Consider the following 19,558-nt stretch of genomic DNA (forward strand, 5'->3'; position numbering starts at 1 on the left):
CCGAGCGGGAGGCGCGGCGGCGGCGCTAGCCCGGCCCTCAGCCCCTCCTCGCGATCGCTACCTCCGTTTCTCCCGCCTCGCCCGCTATGGATCTGCCCGTGGGCCCGGGCGCGGCGGGGCCCAGCAACGTCCCGGCCTTCCTGACCAAGCTGTGGACCCTCGTGAGCGACCCGGACACGGACGCGCTTATCTGCTGGAGCCCGGTGAGGGGCTGGGCGCGCCGGCCCGGGGCTTTTGGGGGCGGGCAGCAGGGCGTCGGGAAAGAGCGTCCGAGGCCGCCCCTCGTCGCTCCTGCCGCGCGCTCCCCTGGGCTGGGCAGGAGGGGCCTCTCCTCCTCGGTCTCGCGCCGACTATGTGCGGGACAACTGCGGAAGCGCGTCTGGCCTTAGGGCAGCGCCCAGTTTCGCTGGCGAGCGTTGTGCCCAGGTGGCCCCCGTAGCTTCTTAGATGAGTTACCAGGGTGGTGGGGTCGGCAGCCTTTGGGAAGAAATCAGGGCTTGACGCAGGAATTGGAGGGCGTTACTCTAGTGGAAAAGGAAAAGGAGCGAAAACAGAAAGCAAAACGTCATAAAGTTCCAGTGGGTCTCGAGCCCGTGTCCGGAGACCAGAGCCGGGTTTCCCAAGAGCGACTTTGTTTTTCATTCCTCTCGGGACGTCTTCGTTCGCGTCCCTGCCTCCAGTTGCCTGGCAGCAGGCTCGTTTCCGTGGTCTGACCCTGCAGACCGGACAATTCAGGCTTGCAGAGGTACAGCAGAGACTGTCTGGAGTTGCGGCCGAGAATCTGCCGTTCACGTCCGGGCTGTGACGTCGTGTCCGGGGAAGGCCGGAGCCATAGCTCAGGGCCGGCAGATGGGTGGCCGAGGCCGCCCTGGGCTGCGGAGCCTCTGGGCGCCTTCAGACATGCTTGCTCTCCTGAGGGTCCAGACGCTGGCTTTCTCAGACTCTCCTAAGTACTTGTCTTTCATAGTCTTAAGCCCTTAGGAAGGAAGCAGTCAGGGCTGAAGCGAGCCCAGAACTGGAGGCTGGGTCCTCGTTCCTGGGTTGTCTGCTGAAGCTCTGCCTCAAGAGGGGGAGAGGGAGTAAAGAGACTAGAAATCCTGCCGCGTCCTTGTGGGGGACACTTCGTGTTGGTCCAAGTAGCACATCCATGTGGCACTCTGCATTCCCACTGCTTGTCTCTGTGATGGTGGGCAGCATTCCCAGAGAGGGGGCCGTGCTTTCCTAAAGCTTGTCCTGTTACCACCATCCCTTCGTTGCAGGCCTTGAACTTTGCAGACCCGAGGAAATGACCCCATGTTTCTGTCATCCTTCCTTCTTCCTCTTTCCCCTTTCCCTTAACTCCCGGGCAGCACTCTTACCCGGTTTGGGGAGGGGCATCAGAGATCTTTTGGGATGTTCCGAGCTTAGTCCTACTGGGGTGATCGCCCCACCTTTTGACCTGCTCACTGCTTCTGCTTAAAGATCGTGAGGCAGCGGGCGAAGCCGCACCAGCAAGTTCTCCAAGTCCCACTGCCTGTGCTCTGGGCAAGGCCTTGGAGCAGGAAAGCGGGAACCATCAAGCCTGAGACAGCCTCGTTCACAGTGGCTGCGCCACCCGCCGGCCCTGCTGGCACTTCCTCCCCGGGGGTAGAGGGGTGCTGACTGGAGCCTGTGCATTTGAGCCCCCCTGGTCTGTCCACAGGCCGAGCAGGGTGTGCTTGGTGCAGGACGCAGCGGGCAGGCTGGCTCTGCCAGGCAGGACAGAAACGGAGCCCTTTTCTGGGTTGGGCACAGTCTGCAGAGCTGCCCAGCCCCGAGAAAGGAGACAGCCCCCTGCCTAAGGCCTCAGTGATGCACACACAAGCCCCGGGCCTCTGTCAAAAAGTCCTCATGGAGACTTCTGCAGACTTGCAGCCCAAAGTCCAGCTTCCAGAGACCTTGGAAGGTTCTGGCATCTGTGCTCTCGGTGCCTTCCCCCTTGTGCTGGAAGTTTTCTCCCCATTCTGCCGAGGACTCTCCCTGCGTTTGACCCAGGGGACCAGGGAAAGGCGGTGGTGGGGTGGCTGACCCTCAAGGCTGATAATGTGGGGGGGTGGCTTCCGGCCCCAGAAACTCTGGCCGGGGGGCCAGTCCGGCAGTGTTGTGCGGCCTCTGCACAGCCCAGCGGACGGCCAGCACGTCGCTGCCCAGAGAGTCGTGTTGGCTCCCCCGCTTCCAGACCCCCTGCCAGTTACCAATGCGCTTGGTGTGGGGCCACTGCTGAATAGGCCGGGGCTGCCCTGCAGGACCCGAGGCCCCACCGCCCTCGGGAGGGAAGCTGGCGAATGCAGCGGCTCTCCTGACCCGACTCCCACGGGATAGGGACGGGGGGAGGGAGCGCGCAGGGGAAGGAGGCTCTCCTGACCCCACTCCCACGGGACAGGGACGGGGGGAGGGAGCGCGCAGGGGAAGGAGGCTCTGCTTTTAGGCTGCAGGCACCTTGAGGCCCTAAGAGCGAAGGCCTCTTTCGCCTAGGGAGGCCCATGTGAGCACGGGCAGTCAGAGGGTCAGAGGGTCACACTGGAGGGGCTGGCTGGAGAGCAGTCGCTGCAGTCAGGTCGCCAGCTCCCTGTGAGACCGACCCTTCGAGGAGGGTCCTGGTCGCACCTGGCCACTCCGAGCTGGCCAAGGACCGTTTTCGGGGCTCCCACGACAGGCAGGGCTGCTCCTCCACCCGGCCTGGGAGCCAGGTGGGCCCCAGCAGGCCCTCCGCCCCGCCCTCGGGGATGGGCAGTGGCCCCAAAAGGCCCGAGGCACACCCGGTGCAGGCTGTGAGGGGTGCTGGGGGCCTGGAGGCTCCCGGTGCCCCCTGCACCTGCCAAACAGGACACGGCTGTCCCTATCCAGTCCCTCTGCGCAGCGGGAGGCCCAGCCCCTCGGGTATCGGTTCCCCTCCTTCCACAGCCCCACGTGGAGGTGACAGCCGGCCTTTTAGAGACACGGGACCTGAGTCCCAGAGACATCAGGAAACAGACAAAGAGCTGGGGGACTGCTGAGCAGGACCCGAAGTCCACGGTCTCTCGCTCACCTCTGGAGCCAGAGGCGTCCAGCTCTGGCTCACGCCTGCCCTCGCCACGCTCCGCGTCTCCCGTAGAGGGCAACGCGAGGCCTCCACCTGTGGGGTCCGGGCTCCGGCTCCACCCCACCTGCTTGCTTTCTTTTTCTTTTCTTTTTTTTTTAAATAAATATATTTATTTATTTTTGGCTGCCTTGGGTCTTCGTTGCTGTGTGCGGGCTTTCTCTAGTTGTGGCGAGCGGGGACTACTCTGTTGCGGTGCACGGGCTTCTCATTGTCGTGGCTTCTCTTGTTAGGGAGCATAGGCTCTAGGCACATGGGCTTAGTAGTTGTGGCTCGCGGGCTCTAGAGTGCAGGCTCAGTAGTTGTGGTGCACGGGTTTAGTTGCTCCGCGGCATGTGGGATCTTCCCGGACCAGGGCTCGAATCTGTGTCCCCTGCATTGGCAGGCGGATTCTTAACCACTGCGCCACCAGGGAAGTCCCTACCTGCTTTCTTAGCTTGACCCCGGCCACACTCGGACTAACCAGTACTTGGTGCTCAAAGAACTGTAGTTTGTATTTTTACACTAGAGTCCCCCCCTTCCCCTTCCGTAGAGGTATATAGGTAAATGTATAGATGGATGGATGGATGGACGAGACGGGCAGAGATCTATAAACGGCAGGCTATGTGTGTGGCCTCCTGTCTCTTTCCTCCCTCCACGGTCCTGGGGTGGGCGGGGGGGGGGGTGAGGAGGGGCACAGGGGTCTCAGAAGGGGCTGGAGGGAGGGTAGATGGGCACAGCACACCTGAGCCTGAGCCTGCCTGGCTCCACTGGGCCGTGTGTGCTCAGAATTCTTTATTAAAGGACCAGGGAGTGGTCAGCAGGGTCCTTAGGACCCACCCCGGAATGAGCGGTCAGCTCCCATCAGATATCACAGGAGCCGGGTGAAGACCTCAGAGCCTGCACCTTTGGCTGCAGGGTTTCCTTGAGATCTGCAGGGCTCGCAGGGGCTGGCTTTGCAGGCTGTGGAAGGAGGGAGGCCGGCTCCCTGAATGTTTCCCGATCTTGGAGGCGCTGGCAGCTGCCCCACAGTCTCCTCCCACTGGGAGGGCGCCGGCAGTTACTGAGTCAGCAGTCACCTGTGTGCAGATGTTCAGCTGGGCCTGGAGACCCGAGCATGGGGCCAGCGGCTGGACATGAGCGGGGATGCTTTGGTCATGGGGCCTGTGCTGCGACCCTGAGCAGAAATAAGAAAATGACATGAGGACAGTGCAGATGGTCCTATCCTCAGTTGAGGACAAGACGAAGGACGGGGAGGGGACCAAAAGCGAGCTCCCCTCTGCACCCCGCCTTGTGCCTCCCGTGTCCTCCCGCCAGGCTGCGTTTCTCTGCTGCCACGTCCACGCGGCTCTAGTGCTCACACTGCACGTGGGTGCCAGCGACACGCCCACTGCTCCTGGAGCACATCACACACACCAGTCTCTTTGGCTGGGGGACTAAAACGGGCCTTTTTTTCTGGGAATATACTTGAGAAGTACCGGTAGGCCTCTCATGGAATTACCGTGGATGTTAATCCTGTTGAGTTGTGGGCGCTTTGAGAAAATATTCAAAGACAGAGATCCTCCCTCTGTAAAAATGTACTTACATGCAAAACTTTGTATACGTTTCAGGTTGTTCACAGTTGTGTAGGAAATAGGGCCACAGACTCTGAATTTACAATAAGACTTGATATTTACTAAGAACTGCATCGCAGGGGCAAGGGCATTGCTCACCAGCCAGCAGCTGGGCAGCAGCTTCTCCCTGGTCCTGCCGTATTTCCCGTCACTGGTTTCCGTTATATCCAAGGGTAAGCCAGGACTTCCTGCAAGAATTGCACGTGGTCAGCAGAGGAGGAGGAGACATCGGGCTCTGCGATGGACTCACCAGAAGGCCCTCTCAAACTTCTAACACACCTTAAGGTCAGGCTGGCAGGACACATTCAACATGGACTCAACCCACCAGCAGTGTTCAGGATTGTTAAACAGGAAGGACAGGTGAGCCCTCCAGGTGCCTAGGCTTTCTATCTGGAAGCAGTGTTCAGACTCTGAGAGCCCGGCCTTTGGAGAAACTGAGACAGCCAGAATTTGCAAGGCCTGGTACCAGAGAGGAGGAGCTGCACGTGAGCCCCTGAGGATCTTGGTCGAGTACTGCTTTGCGCATCCGTGTGGGGAGCCTGGGAAGCCGCCCCAGAACTTCCAGGGAAAGAACAGCCGCTGAGGAGCCGCGTGGTGAGCGATCACCAGGCTCACCTAGAGCTGCCGAGTCATCTGATTCCTCACAGCCAGAGCGGAGAGGCCGCTCTAACATACAGAGCCTTTCACGGACCTCAGAACAGCCACGCCTTGAAAGTGGGGCTGGATTAGCCCCAGAGAAAAGGCTACCCAAATGCAGTGTGAACGAGCTTAAAAACAAGCCTTAAAAGGATCAGGGCTTCCCTGGTGGCGCAGTGGTTGAGAGTCTGCCTGCCGATGCAGGGGACACGGGTTCGTGCCCCGGTCTGGGAGGATCCCACATGCTGCGGAGCGGCTGGTCCCGTGAGCCATGGCCGCTGAGCCTGCACGTCCGGAGCCTGTGCTCCGCAACGGGAGAGGCCACAGCAGTGAGAGGCCCGCGTACCGCAAAAAAAAAAAAAGGATCAGGCTGATCCTTTCTTGCAGAACTGAGGGTGCAGAACTCTTGAAAGGAAGACAACTAAACTCAGACACAATGTAGTAAAATTCTTCGTGTCCAGGATCTAGTCAAAACTAATAGATGATCCACTTGGCATGAGAATGTGACCTGTAACAAAGAAGGGAAGAGTCATGGTAACAGATCCAGGCGTGATGGAAGTGGCGAGCAAGGACGTTAAAGGTGTTACTAAGATGCTCTGTTTGCTCAAAGTAGAGAGAAAACGTTAAGACAGAAATGGAAGATATAAAAAGGAAGGAAATTGAACAGAATATCTCTGGAACAAGTGTCCCATGCAGAAGAATTCCACATTATTTCTGTTGACTCCCTTCAAAGAGGTGACACGTAATTCCCACCCTTCAGTGTTGGCTGCACACAGACTTCCTTCTGAGGAGTACAGGAGGGGGTGGGGGGAGAGACTGTACAGTGGAGACGCCTGACAGACAGGCCTCCACCAGCAGTGATGAGTCACGTTGACGGGTGTGCCCTGCCGTGCTGTGATGGGCAGTGCAAGCCACCTCTGTGGTCTTCCTCTCCAAAAACTTACATAACCCCAACTCCTCATGAGGGGAAAACATCAGACGAATCCAAGTTGAGCAACATTCTACACAGAAGCAGCCCCGTCCTCAAAGCTGTCAGGGGCGTCAGGAACCAGGAAAGTCTGAGACTGTCGAGAATGACGTAAGGAGACGTGCATGGAATGGAATGTCTCAGATGATTGTCCTGGAATAGAAAGACCTATCAGGTAAAAACTAAGGAAATCTGAACAAAATGGGGACTTTGGTTAAAAATAAACTATCAATATATTGATTCATTACTTGTGGTATATTGCACTAATGCAGGGTGTTAATAATAGGGAAATGGGGCGTGGGATATATGGGAACTCTGTACTGTCTAGCTTTTCTGTAAATCTAACTTTCTAAAGTTTAAAGCTTGTTTTTATAAGTCACTGGAGGGAATTAAACAGCAGATTAGAAACTGCAGAAGAAAAGATCACTGAACACTAGACTAGCAAAAGAAACTATGCCTGGTGATCACAGAGAGGAAAAAAAGACTGAAAAAAGTGAGCAGAGCCTTACGGGGATAATGTCACGTGGTCTGACACACAATTTAAGTTCCAGAGTAAAGGAGGAAGGAGAATTTTAGAAATACTGGTTGAAATTTGCCCCAGCTTTTTTTTTTCTTTGAAAGCTGTAAACCCACAGATCCAAGAATTTCAATGATTCCCAAGGAAGATAAAGCACAAAAATAAAAATGATAACCAATGCACATCACAATCAAATTGCTGAAAACAAGTGGTGAAGAGAAAATCTTAAAAGCAGCCAGACGGAAGAATAGGATAAGAATGAGACTGACTTCCGATCAGAGACAGCATGAGGCCTGGGACTGGAAGGGGCCCTGTAGGTGGAAGTCTGGTCAACACTCAAGACCTAGTGTAACTCACCACATCAACAGAACGGGGAAGAAAAGCCACACGATCTTAACAGAGGCAGAAGAAGCATTTGACAAGATTCAATATGCATTTCATGATAAAAACTCAGCAAGGGACTTCCCTGAGTGGCGCAGTGGTTAAGAATCCACCTGCCAGTGCAGGGGACACGGGTTCCGTCCCTGGTCTGGGAAGATCCCACATGCTGCAGAGCAACTAAACCCATGCACCACAACTGCTGAGCCTGAGCTCTAGAGCCTGCAAGCCACAACTACTGAAGCCCACGCGCCTAGAGCCCGTGCTCCGCAACAAGAGAAGCCACCACAATGAGAAGCCCACGCAGCGCAACGAAGGATAGCCCTCACTCGCCACAACTAGAGAAAGCCTGTGTGTAGCAACGAAGACCCAACGCAGCCAAAAATAAATAAATACATAAAATTTTTTTAAAAGCTCAGCAAACTAGGAAGGGAAATTGATCAATCGCATAAAAAGCTTGTACCCAAAAAACCCTACTGCTAACATTATACTTAATGGTGAAAAACTGAATACTTTCCCCCAAGGCTGGAAAAGAAGGCAAGGATGTCTGCTCTTACTGCTTTTCCTTAATATGTTTGGGATGCCCTGGTCAGGCAATATGGCAAATCCATAAGTAAAAGACATCAAGATGGCGGTGCAAGAACTAAAACTCTATTCGTAGAAAACATTATTGTTTACTTAGCAAATCCCAAAGAACCTACAGAGAAGTTATTAGAACTAATGAATGAGTTTAGTGAGGTCACAGGATTCAAGGCCAATATACAGAAATGGAATATATTTCTATGTACCAGTAACGAGCTGTTGAAAATGGAAATACTTACAGTGCTACAAAAACCACAGAACACTTACTGGTTGTATTATCTGTGGCTGTGTAACTAGTCACCTCCAGACTAACTGCCTAAAACAACAAACCCTTGTTATCTCCCAGTGTCTGAGAGCCATGAGCTGGCTGCCTCAGGATCTCTTGTGAGGGTGCAATCGTCTCAAGACTCAGCTGGGGGGACTTTCCTGGTGGTCCAGTGGTTAAGACTTCACCTTCCAATGCAGGGGGTGCGGGTTCAATCCCTGGTCGGGGAGCCAACGTCCCACATGCCTCTCGGCCAAAAAACCAAAAGATAAAACAATTAATACTGTAACAAATTCAATAAATACCTTGAAAACGGTCCACATCAAAAAAATCTTAGAAAAAAAATAGACTCAGCTGGGTGCTGGCAGCCTCAGTTCCTCACCCTGTGGACCTCTCCTTAGGGCTGCTTTCAGCATGTCACCTTGCCTCTCCCAGGGCAAGCGATCTGAGAGAGCGGGAGCCCAAGGTGGGCTTGTACTGTGTTCTCCAATACCATCATGTCTGCTGGATGCGGCTGGTCATAGAGAACACTTTTGGTAGGTCATGGAAGGGGACAGCACAAGCTGTGAACTCCTGGAGGTGGGGATCCTTGGAGGCCATCTGTAGGCTAGTTATCATGGGGTAGATCTTGCAAAATGTGTATATGTATATATATATATGTATATATACACACACACACATATATATACGTGTGTGATTTATTCATTGAAAACTGTAAAACATGGCTGAGAAAAAGATGTAAGTAGATTCCACACAACCCCAGTGAAATCCAAGCAGAAATTTTTGTGTGCACTAACCTTCAGTTTATATGAAAGAGCAAAGGGCAGGGAATAGTCAAACTTTTTTTTTTTTTTAAGGAGAACAAAGTTGGAAGACTCACACTATCTGATATCAAGACATACTGTAAAGCTATAATAATCAATACTGAGTGATATTGGCATAACTATAAACATACAAATAAGTGGAACAGACTAGAGAGCCCAGAAGTAGGCCCACCCATTCAAGGTTATTTGATTTTTGACAAAGATGCCACTGTAGTTCAATGGAGGAAGAACTGTCTTTTCAACAAATGGTGCTGGAATAATTGGACTTCCACAAGCACAAATGTGAGCCTGTCCTGTGCTTAATACTATATACAAAAATTAAACATAGATTGAAATATAAGAGCTAAAACTGTATAACTTCTAGAAGGAAAAAACCGGGACACAAATGTTCGTAGCAGTTAGTTATAATAGCCAAAAACAGGACACAACCCAAATGTCCATTAACTGGTGAGTAGAAGACAAACTGTGGGACATCCCTACAATGGAATACTACTCAGCATTTAAGAGGAACAAACAGCTTACCCTTGCAACACTACGGCTGCATCTCAAAGGCATTATGCTAAGTGAAAGGCTACATACAAACACAAAAGGCTACATACCCTGTGATTCCACTTACATGACATTCCAGAAAAGGCAAAACTATGGGGACAAAAGATCAGTGGTTGCCTGGGGATGAGGGAGGGGGTTGACTGCAAAGGGACACAGAGGTGGTTTGGGGGGTAGATGGAAATGTTCTCTATTCCTCGCTTGTGCGAGTAAACAGCTGTGTGTCAGAAATGGAGAGCTGTTCATTTAAAATGGTAAACTGTATATAGATTATAGCTTCCTTTTCAGAGATACGGAGGTACATCCCAGACGGCCAGCCGTGTGGAGACACCCAATCAGTCAGCAAGGGTAGAGCTCAGCAAGCAGTCTGGCCTAGGGTGAGATAGGATGTGCTTGAGGTCGTGTGGGTGAATGGTAGATGCCACGTGGGGAGACTGAGGCACAGTGGCAGCCTGCAGATACCACCATCAAGACTCGCAGGAGTGCAGCCTCCAGAGGAGCACTGTTTTCTCCCCCATTTCCATCTGACAGGACATCCATCTCCTGTGCCACAGACATTCCCCAGCAGCCCACCAAACTCTTCCTGTCTGAAAATGTGTGAGATCCACGTAAAGCAGTGCTAAAAGGGAAATCAGAATGGCGTCTGAGCTTCCACATTAAAGTAAAAAAGAGCCAGATAAGCCCAAAGCAAGCAGAAGGAAGGAAATAATAAAGACAACAAAAATCAATGAAATTGAAAACAGTAAAACATGATAAATGAATTCAAAAGCTGAATCTTTCAAAAGATTGAGATCGGTAACTTGTGGAATGACTGACAGAAGAAAAAAGGTAAATTACTAATATCAGGAATCACAGAGGATATATCACTACAGACGCCACAGGTGGTAAGAGGATAATAAGGAAGTACTACAAACAACTCTATGCATGTAAAGTTGATAAAATGGACCAATTCCTTGAAAAGCACAAACGGCCAAAACTCACCCAAGGGGAAACATAACTATTAGTGGCCCTGAGTCTATTGGAGAAATAGAATTCCTAGTCATAAACCTTCCTAGAAAGAAGTTTTCAGGCCCAAATGATTAGACAAAAACAGTCCAAGAAAATTACAGGCCAATATCCTTCATAATGTCTTCTATAAAATTTTAGTAAATCAAATTTGGCAGTACATAAAAAGAATAATGTCACAACAAATGGGATTTATCCCAGGAATGCAAGGATGGTTCAAGATTTTTAAATCAATATAATCCACCATGTTAACAATCTAGAGAAGAAAAACCACATGATCATATTATTTGATTCAGAAAAAGCATTTGACAAAATTTGACATTCGTGATATTAAAAAAAAAAATTCCTCAGGAAACTAGGAAAACTAGGGCTAGCAGGGACCTTCCTCAGCTTGATACAAATGGATCTCTAAAAAAAAACAACACACACAAAAAAAATCCCACACCTAATATCATACATAATGGTAAGACACTGAATGCTTTGCTCATAAGATCAGAACAAAGCACAAAGTCTCTTTTCACCAGTTCTAGCTAATAGTGTACTGGAAGTCCTACCCAGTACATTAAGACAAGAAAAAGAAATTAAAGGCTAACTGGGGTGAGGGTACTTGAAGCCCCAGTATCCTCAGCCTGCCATGCCTGGGGTAGAGCCTCCATTCTATAGGCGGGGGCAGAATGGGGAAGAGGACCCTCAACCTCTTGGCTGCAATCACCAGGAATTTAGCCTCTTCACCTTCAAGTTGGACAGGATGAGAAATGCTGGTGGCCTGCCCCTCAGCAAGATACAGAAAGCCTTGGTTGTAAACTGAGGGGAGAGGAATCCCCACCTCTAGGCCATAGCCTCCCAGAGTGTCATATCAATCCACGTGAACTGGTGTGAGAAAGAGGGAGTAAGTTATGGCTAAAATGCTACAGACTCACTGTTCCTACTGAGTTTTAGGTTTTCTTGAATAAATGTTTCTTCATTTGTTATATGCCTTTAGGACAATTTCCAGAGACTTTAGATGACTTAAATAAGCTTCGTTTTTTTTCTCCTTGGAGTGGTTCGCTGGATCTCCTTAGCTGCCTTCGCAGACAGAGAAACCTTGCCTTTATCTTTAGAGGATAGTTTTGCTGGATATCGAATTCTTGGCTGACAGGTTTTTTTCTTTCAGCACTTTTGGTATGTCATCCCACTGGCTTCTGGCCTGCATGGTTTCTGATGACAAATTAGCTGTTATTAGGGATTCCTTGTACATGATGGGTCTATTCTCTCTTAACTGCTTTCAAGATTCTTCCTTGGTCTTTTGCTTTCTTCAGTTTGATTATGGATATCTAGATGTGAATCTCTTTGAGTTTCTCCTTGGAATTTGTTAAGCTTCTTGGATATTTTTCATCAAATTTGGGAAGTTTTCTGCCATTATTTCTTCAGATATTCTTTCTGTCCCTTTCTCTCCTCTCCTTTATGCATATGTTGGTCTTTGGTGGCGTACCACATTGTCTCTGAGGCCTGTTCACTTTCTTCATTCTTTTCTCTTTCTGGCTCTCAGCCTAGGTAATCTCAGTTGAATATCTTCCTTCACGATTCTTTCTTATTCCTGCTTGGATCTGCTCTTGAGCCCTCTAGTGAATTTTAAATCTGAGTTGTTACACTTTGCAACTCCAGGATTTTTTTTTGTTCATATTTATAACTTCTATCTTTATTGTTATTCTTTGTTCTAAGAGATATCATTCTTATGCTTTCCTTTATTTCTTTAGATGCCATTTTGTTTTGTTCTTTGAACATATTTCAAATACCTGATTTTAAAGTCTTTGTCTAGTAAGTCCAACATCTGAGCTTCCTTAGGGACAGTTTCTTTTGGTTGCTTCTGTCCGACGTATGGGTCATACCTTGTTTCTTTGCATGTTTCGTAACTTTTTGTTGAATGTTGGACTGTCCATTAATATAATGTGGCATTTGTTAAACTCAGTATCAGATTTTCTATGCTCGCCAGGATTTGTCGCTGTTTCTTGCTGTTGCTGTTTGTTTGTTTAGTGACTTTTCTGAACTAATTCTGGGCAGTTTGTGTTCTTTGTTATGTGTGGTCACTGAGTTCTCTGCCCAGTTAGCTCATTGGTCAGGGAGTAAAGGGAGCAGGAACGTCCTTCAATGCCTGGAGACAATAACCCTCCCAGCCTCTGCAGCGGACTCTGTATGTGCTGGGCGTGCCTTCACCTCCCAGCCAGGTAGTTGACACCTTGACTTTCTCCTCCACTTCCTGCTTATGCAGAGCCTCAGTCAGCCAGAGGTGAGAGGGCCTTTTCAGGTCTCTCTCAGGCGTGCACAGAGCTCTACATGGGCATGTGACTTCTAGATCCCCTGGAATATTTTGGAGCTTTTCAAAGCTCCTCTTGATATCTCATTCCCCAGCTCTTCCTTTTAAGTTTTCTGGTTAGCTTGTTTTTCCCCGTCTGCTGTCCACTGTCTTAGGCAGGCACAGGTTTCAAAATTGCCTCTAGATGTTTTCAACAAACATCCCTAGGAAAAGGCTTTTTATACTAAGAGAGCTTCCAGTCAAATCAAACAAAAACAGCCTTGCAAGTGGAACCTTCCAGGGAGTTGCCATACAGGCCTTGAAGGAGCCCCAGCCCCATTCTCACCCTGTGGCTGCCAGAATGCTGGTTCCCCCACGATTTCAGCTGTTGGTTTTCACAGCTACGGGAAAGGAGGCGGGAACAGGGCGAGTTTGAGTGCCACAGCTCACTGATCTTGCTGAGATTCAACCGTTTCTTGAATAAACTCTCCCCATGTTGGTGCAGTCCTTTGGGTGAGTGTCAGGGTTCTGAAGAAGTTGACTGAACATTTTTTGCTCGTTTTCTCATTGCTTCTTTGGAGGAAGAAAGCTGTAGAGGTCTCTCTTCCACCATTTCTCCTCACCTCACACTTACATCTGTTTATTGTCCCGTCTTTGTCCGTGTTGAGAAGCGTTGCTGCGTCCTGGTCACCGCCACGGGGATCTTCCGGCTCTTCCCTGTCCCTCGTCCCAGGGGAGGACTGCACCCGCTCCCGGGCCCTGCCAGCACAGAGGGCTGCCTTGTCGCCCTTCCAGTAGCTTTTGGACTGAGGGCAGGAAAGAAATGGAAGAGCAGCGTAGCAATTTTTGGGTTTTTTTTTTTTTGCGGTACGCGGGCCTCTCACTGTTGTGGCCTCTCCCGTTGTGGAGCACAGGCTCCGGACGCGCAGGCTCAGCGGCCATGGCTCACGGGCCCAGCCGCTCCGCGGCATGTGGGATCCTCCCAGACCGGGGCACGAACCCGCGTCCCCTGCATCGGCAGGTGGACTCTCAACCACTGCGCCACCAGGGAAGCCCAGCGTAGCAGTTTTGTTCATCTCTGTTTTTTGTCTCTGTTGCCAAAAGAAAAACAAAGCTGCGTTTCTGAACGTGACTGTGTTGTTTTCCTCCAGAGTAACAGAAATCAGGTTCCCGTTTTCTTGGCTGCCTCCGTTTGGGGTCTTGGCTGTTCTTAGGGGAAGTTTGCTGATTAAAGCTAGCACGAGGCCCCCTGAGGGAGGGGCCTGCCGTGCTCTGAGGTGCTTCCTGAACGGCCCTCTGCAGCCCGGGTGAGCGGGCCTCGGCAAGGGTGCTGGGTCCCAGGGAGACCTCCACCCTGGGTGGGGGCACAGCCCCTGCACGGAGGCGGCTGCGTGACCCCCACGTCTCCTGGCAGAGTGGGAACAGCTTCCACGTGCTGGACCAGGGCCAGTTCGCCAAGGAGGTGCTGCCCAAGTACTTCAAGCACAGCAACATGGCCAGCTTCGTGCGGCAGCTCAACATGTGTGAGTGCGCCGCCCCGGGGCCCCACTCGCTGGCCTGGTGCAGCCCCCAGGCTCTGAGCCCTGGGTAGCCCGGGGGCGTGGCCCGGATCCCGAGCACCTGCAGGGGGAGGGGGTGTCGTGGGGGGTGTGGAGCCTCCCTGAGACCAAGACCACCCAGCCACCTCAGGCAGGGCTCCCAAGAGGGCAGTGCTGGGCATTTCCCCACTTCCCCAGCCTCCCTCGTTCTCCAGCGGGGCGGTGGCCGTGCCGGAGTGAGGGCTGGGTCCCCAGCCCTGAGGCAGCACTGCCCCACCCTGTCGCGCGCAGATGGCTTCCGGAAGGTGGTCCACATCGAGCAGGGCGGCCTGGTCAAGCCAGAGAGGGACGACACCGAGTTCCAGCACCCGTGCTTCCTGCGCGGCCAGGAGCAGCTCCTGGAGAACATCAAGAGGAAAGTGACCAGCGTGAGTAGCCCTCCTCCCTCCCCCACGTCCTCGGACTTCCCTCCAGGCCGTCAGCAGGAGCAGCGTCCACCCCCTGTCCTGCTGGCCTGGCTGCACCGAGCCCTCTTCCTGCTGGCAGCCCCTCCTCCGTCAGCCACCACAGCGAAGGCCCCTCCAGACCGGCAGCCCCTTGGCCCTTTCTGCTGTATCCCGCCCCCCCCAGGCCATCTCAGTGACTGCTCCCCTGGGGACCCAGGTGTCCACCCTGAGGAGCGAGGACATAAAGATTCACCAGGACAGTGTCACCAAGCTGCTGACCGACGTGCAGCTGATGAAGGGGAAGCAGGAGAGCATGGACTCCAAGCTGCTGGCCATGAAGCAGTAGGTGCTGGGGCCAAGAGGCCTCCTGGGGAGCAAGCAGAGGAGGGGGAGGGGGCGCCAGCGGAGGGTCTCTCCCCCCAGTCCCGCCCCACAGGCTCCAAGACAGACGCTTCAGGCCTTCCACTCTCCAGACAGAGCTAGGTTCAGGCTTGCACAGCCTCCCACCCTGCCAGGTTGAACTCGTTTCCAGAAGGTGGGGTTGGACCCGGTTCCCATGGCAGCAAGCAGAGCTGGGCCCGGAGCAGCGGCCACGCCCTTGGGCTCCTCACGCAGCCCCCGAGCGCGTGCCTGGCATCACTCAGCACGGGTGTCACCTCTCCTCAGGCCTGGGAAGCAGGAAACACTTTGGGTTCTTTCTGGAACCCCTGCCCCTGGGGCATGTGTGGCCATCACAGAACCAGCTCTAGGCTCCCCCGAGCCAGGACCCCTATGGAGGCTGGCTTAGGTCTCCTCCCATGTACTTGGGGCCCTGGGGACCTCAGGAACCCCAGCCCGGGGTGGCTGTCCGTGTCTCGGTGAGGCCTCAAAGCCGCTCAGAGGGCCGGCCGTCATGCCCCCCAGACCATGGAGGATGCTCCTGGGCCCCGACTACTCACATCAGGGCCCAGCAGAAGCCCCTGGCTGGGTGATACCTGGAGATGGAACCAGGTGAACTTGGCCTCTGGGACATGGACACCTCTCAGGGTGAAGCCAGGAGGGTCTCTTGCATGTCAACAGGACATGCTGGGGGCTGAGCAGGGCTGGCCCCCTGGAGTGGCAGACCGTGGGCTGCTCAGGTAGCCCTTTCTGCTCCTCGAGGCCACCTCTGGTCCCCTCAAGGCACGGGACAACCCCCCCACATGCTGCCCTGTGGCCTGAAAGCTGTACTGCCTCCTTCCCCTGGACTCCCCTCCCATTCTCAGCCTCGGTCTAGGGAGAGTCGGCCAAGGGTGGGGGCCGCCCTCAAGGCTCTGCCACCTCGACTGTGACCGAGAAAGCCCCGGGGGTCTCGGCCCAGATCCTGGGGCGCACCAGCGGGCCCTGCCCAGGTCTCCACCACAGCCCCGCTGCCCCCGCAACTGGCACCCCTGCGCATCCTCCCTTCGCAGCGCAACAGCGCGAGGAGGGGCGGGGGCCCTGGCCTGGCCCCCAGACCGTCCCACAGCCTGTGCTCGGGTGGGGTGGGGATGGGCCGGCAGCTGGGCTTGTGACGAGACGCAGTCCCCCACGGCCCTGCTCCTGCCCGGGTGGGGTGGAGTGTCCGTGGGGCTCCCTGCAGCCCCCCGACGGCGCCTGGTCTGTTGCAGTGAGAACGAGGCCCTGTGGCGGGAGGTGGCCAGCCTGCGGCAGAAGCACGCCCAACAGCAGAAAGTCGTCAACAAGGTGCGACGCCGGCGGGCGGGGCGCGGGGTCCCTGTCTGCAGCCAGGCTGACCACCTCTCCCCTTGCAGCTCATCCAGTTCCTCATCTCGCTGGTGCAGTCGAACCGGATCCTGGGGGTGAAGAGAAAGATGTGAGGCACTAGGCATGCCCACCTCCTGTTGGCTGTGTCCTGGGGGCCGCCGAGGCCGGGGACGCAGCTAACCTGCCTCTCCCCACAGCCCGCTGATGCTGAACGACAGCAGCTCCGCGCATTCCATGCCCAAGTACGGCCGGCAGTTCTCTCTGGAGCGCATCCATGGCCCGGGGCCCTACTCGGTGAGCGGCGGGTGCCGCGCGGGGTGGGGGGTTGAGGCGGCGGCAGGTGCTGCATGTGGTCACCTCCCTCTGGTGGCAGGCTCCGTCCCCGGCCTATAGCGGCTCCAGCCTCTACCCCCCAGACGCTGTTGCCAGCTCCGGACCCATCATCTCCGACATCACCGAGCTGGCCCCCGGCAGCCCCTTGGCCTCCGCAGGCGGGAGCGTAGCTGAGAGGTGGGCCCGGCGCCTTCCCAGCAGGCGGGAGCGGGTGGGGCTGGTGGAGGCGCCTGCTGACACGTGCGCCCCCTGTGCAGGCCCCTGTCCAGCAGCCCCCTGGTTCGAGTCAAGGAGGAGCCCCCCAGCCCACCTCGGAGCCCCCGGGCAGAGGATGCCAGTCCCAGCCAGCCGTCTTCCGTGGTGGAGACGCCCCTGTCCCCGACCGCCCTCATTGATTCCATCCTGCGGGAGAGCGAGCCTGCGCCGGCCGCCTCGGCCCCGGCCCTCGCCGATGCCGGGGGCCGCCCCCCCTCGCCCCGGCCTGCCTCGGCCCCCGAGAAGTGCCTCAGCGTAGCCTGCCTGGACAAGTGAGTGCCGTCCGCTCACCCACCGCCTTCTGGAAGCACGGCCGGGCCTCTGACGAGGGCTGGACACGGGCGGCCGTCAGGCCTGCGGCTTAGGGCTTGCTGGGGATGAGCTCGCGGACCTGGCCCTGAGCACAAAGCTCAGGGCTGGGGAGGGAGACAGATGCCAACCAGGTGGTCCCACAGCCCTTCCACTGCAGGAGCCCAGGCGTGTGGCCAGGCCGCCCTCTCCTGCAGCAGGCTGCTGGGTCCCTGTGTCTGTCCTGCTGCCCCAGAGGCGGGCAGGCGAGGGTGGGGCCTGGGGGTCTGCCTGGCCCCCACCTGCAATCCGGGGGCTCTTGTCTTTCTATCTTGCAGTGTGGCTCGCGCTCCACAGATGTCTGGGGTCGCCCGCCTCTTCCCCTGCCCCTCCTCCTCTCTACATGGCCGAGTCCAGCCAGGGTTAGCGCTGTCCCACTGGGGAGGGAGGAGGGCTCTGCCAGAGCTCGGGCCCCTCCCCAGCCGCGGACCAGACCCCAGCCCGGCTGGGAGCACTCAGCCCTGCCTGGTGAATGGGCGCCCCAGGCCCTCTGCGACAGGGACTGGCCCCCCGGGCTCTGGGGCCCCAGCCAGCACCCTGAGTTGCTGACTGACAGAGGGTGGCCCAGGTGTTGTGCTGACTGGCCTCCTCTAAGGAGAGGGCAGGGCCTTTTGGTTCGCAGCCGCCAGGCCTGGTCTTTCCTGGCGGGCACCGGGGGAGAGGCTGACCCAGCCACCGCCGAGCACGGCTCCTCGCCGCCTGCTGCTGTCTTCCGGTGCAAAGGCCCAACCTTACCGAGCCTGAAGATCTGGGTGCCCACCCCATTCTGAGCACTGAACTCCTCCTTGGCCCTCCTGCCATCTTGGCCCAGCCTAAAGTGCTGCCAGAGGCCTTACGGGGCCTCACGGTGACCGGGGACGGCAGGGCCTGAGCCACTCCCCCGGGGTGGCCAAGGATCCCGGCCCTGTGCACACTGCCCCGCCGGGCCCGGGCTGGCAGCGCAGAGGGGCCCTGCCTTGGAGGGCCTCCCGTGTGCCCGAGCAGGGTGGGTGGTGGCCGAGGGGAGCCCTTCTCTGGCAGGCGGGTGTGAGCGCTGGCAGGAAGGTGCCTGGGTGGGGACGCCCGGGGTGCCGCTTCACCCGATTCCCTCCGTCTGGCCAGGACCGAGCTCAGCGACCACCTGGATGCCATGGACTCCAACCTGGACAACCTGCAGACCATGCTGACAAGCCACGGCTTCAGCGTGGACACCAGCACCCTGCTGGACGTGAGTCCCGGCCCCGCCCCGGCCTGGCCCTGCCCCCCCCCCCCCCGCCCGGCCCCGCCCCCCACCCCGCCCACAGGCACAGCCTGACTGCCCTCCCTTCCCTGCAGTTGTTCAGCCCTTCGGTGACAGTGCCTGACATGAGCCTGCCCGACCTTGACAGCAGCCTGGCCAGCGTGCGTAGAGCATGGGGGTGGCGGGGTGGCGGGGGAGAGGATCCGGGAACCCTCACCACGCTCCCTCCGCCCCAGCAGATCCAGGAGCTCCTCTCTCCCCAGGAGCCCCCCAGGCCTCTTGAAGCAGAGAGCAGCAGCCCTGACTCAGGTGAGCTGAACCTGCCCGCCCCCGCCCCCGCCCCGTGCCCTCTCGCCAGCACGCTGACCTGCCCGCCCCCCCCCCCCCCCAGGGAAGCAGCTGGTGCACTACACGGCCCAGCCCCTGCTGCTGCTGGACCCTGGCTCCGTGGACGTGGGGGGTGGCGACCTGCCGGTGCTCTTCGAGCTGGGAGACGGCTCCTACTTCTCCGAGGGGGATGACTACACAGACGACCCCACCATCTCCCTGCTGACGGGCTCCGAGCCCCCCAAAGCCAAGGACCCCACTGTCTCCTAGAGGTCCCAGGAGGAAGGCCGGCCTGCGCCCCACACAGCCCCACCCCACCCCACCCCCCAGTGCAGGGCTGGTCTCAGTAGTACCGGGCCGGCTGGGCGGGCATGGCCCCCAGTCAGCACCGAGGGCCCAGCCCCATGAGCAGTTGCCTGCTGGGGCCTTCACGGCCACACTCGGACTGACCGGTACGCGGGTGCTCATAGAATTGTATTTTGGATTTTTACACGAGAGTCCCCCCTTTCCCCTTCTGTAGAGATATACAGGCATATACGTGGACGGACGGACAGACGAGACAGAGATCTATAAACGACGGGCTGTGTGTGTGGCCTCCCTGTCTCTTTCCTCCCGCGGGGGTCCTGGGGTGGGTGGGGGGGGTGAGGAGGGACACAGGGGTCTCAGAAGGGGCTGGAGGGAGGGTA

At 55.8% G+C, this 19,558-nt stretch overlaps 2 protein-coding genes across 8 annotated transcripts in view; both read left to right on the forward strand.

Moving 5' to 3' along the window:
- MROH1 (maestro heat like repeat family member 1) overlaps positions 1-19,558 on the forward strand; it is a 158,072-nt gene that overhangs the window by 88,838 nt on the left and 49,676 nt on the right. The gene's annotated exons all lie outside the window — the stretch shown is intronic.
- On the forward strand, positions 69-19,460 carry HSF1 (heat shock transcription factor 1). Of its 7 annotated transcripts, none has more exons than XM_012531406.3 (14): positions 69-203; positions 14,096-14,204; positions 14,511-14,647; positions 14,850-15,007; positions 16,294-16,369; positions 16,438-16,499; positions 16,588-16,684; positions 16,764-16,900; positions 16,981-17,250; positions 17,605-17,688; positions 18,428-18,533; positions 18,641-18,706; positions 18,785-18,854; positions 18,937-19,460. In XM_012531406.3, the coding sequence occupies exons 1-14, from the start codon at positions 87-89 to the stop codon at positions 19,140-19,142; spliced, it is 1,695 nt and encodes a 564-aa protein (XP_012386860.1). In that variant the 5' UTR covers positions 69-86; the 3' UTR covers positions 19,143-19,460. The 7 variants fall into 7 exon arrangements, with proteins under 7 accessions (XP_012386860.1, XP_033275996.1, XP_012386862.1 ...); XM_033420105.2 differs by having other exon boundaries at positions 18,809-18,854; XM_012531408.3 differs by having other exon boundaries at positions 14,883-15,007.

Source organism: Orcinus orca, chromosome 17, assembly GCF_937001465.1.
Source record: "Orcinus orca chromosome 17, mOrcOrc1.1, whole genome shotgun sequence".
NCBI classification, from domain to species: domain Eukaryota; kingdom Metazoa; phylum Chordata; class Mammalia; order Artiodactyla; family Delphinidae; genus Orcinus; species Orcinus orca.

Bases quoted from the DNA above. Each gene is read 5' to 3' on its own strand.
- HSF1 (XM_012531406.3), top strand. From the start codon at position 87: ATGGATCTGCCCGTGGGCCCGGGCGCGGCGGGGCCCAGCAACGTCCCG. The intron at 16,685-16,763 runs GTGAGCGGCGGG...CTCTGGTGGCAG, and splicing joins ATGGCCCGGGGCCCTACTCG to GCTCCGTCCCCGGCCTATAG. The intron at 17,251-17,604 runs GTGAGTGCCGTC...TCTATCTTGCAG, and splicing joins AGCGTAGCCTGCCTGGACAA to TGTGGCTCGCGCTCCACAGA.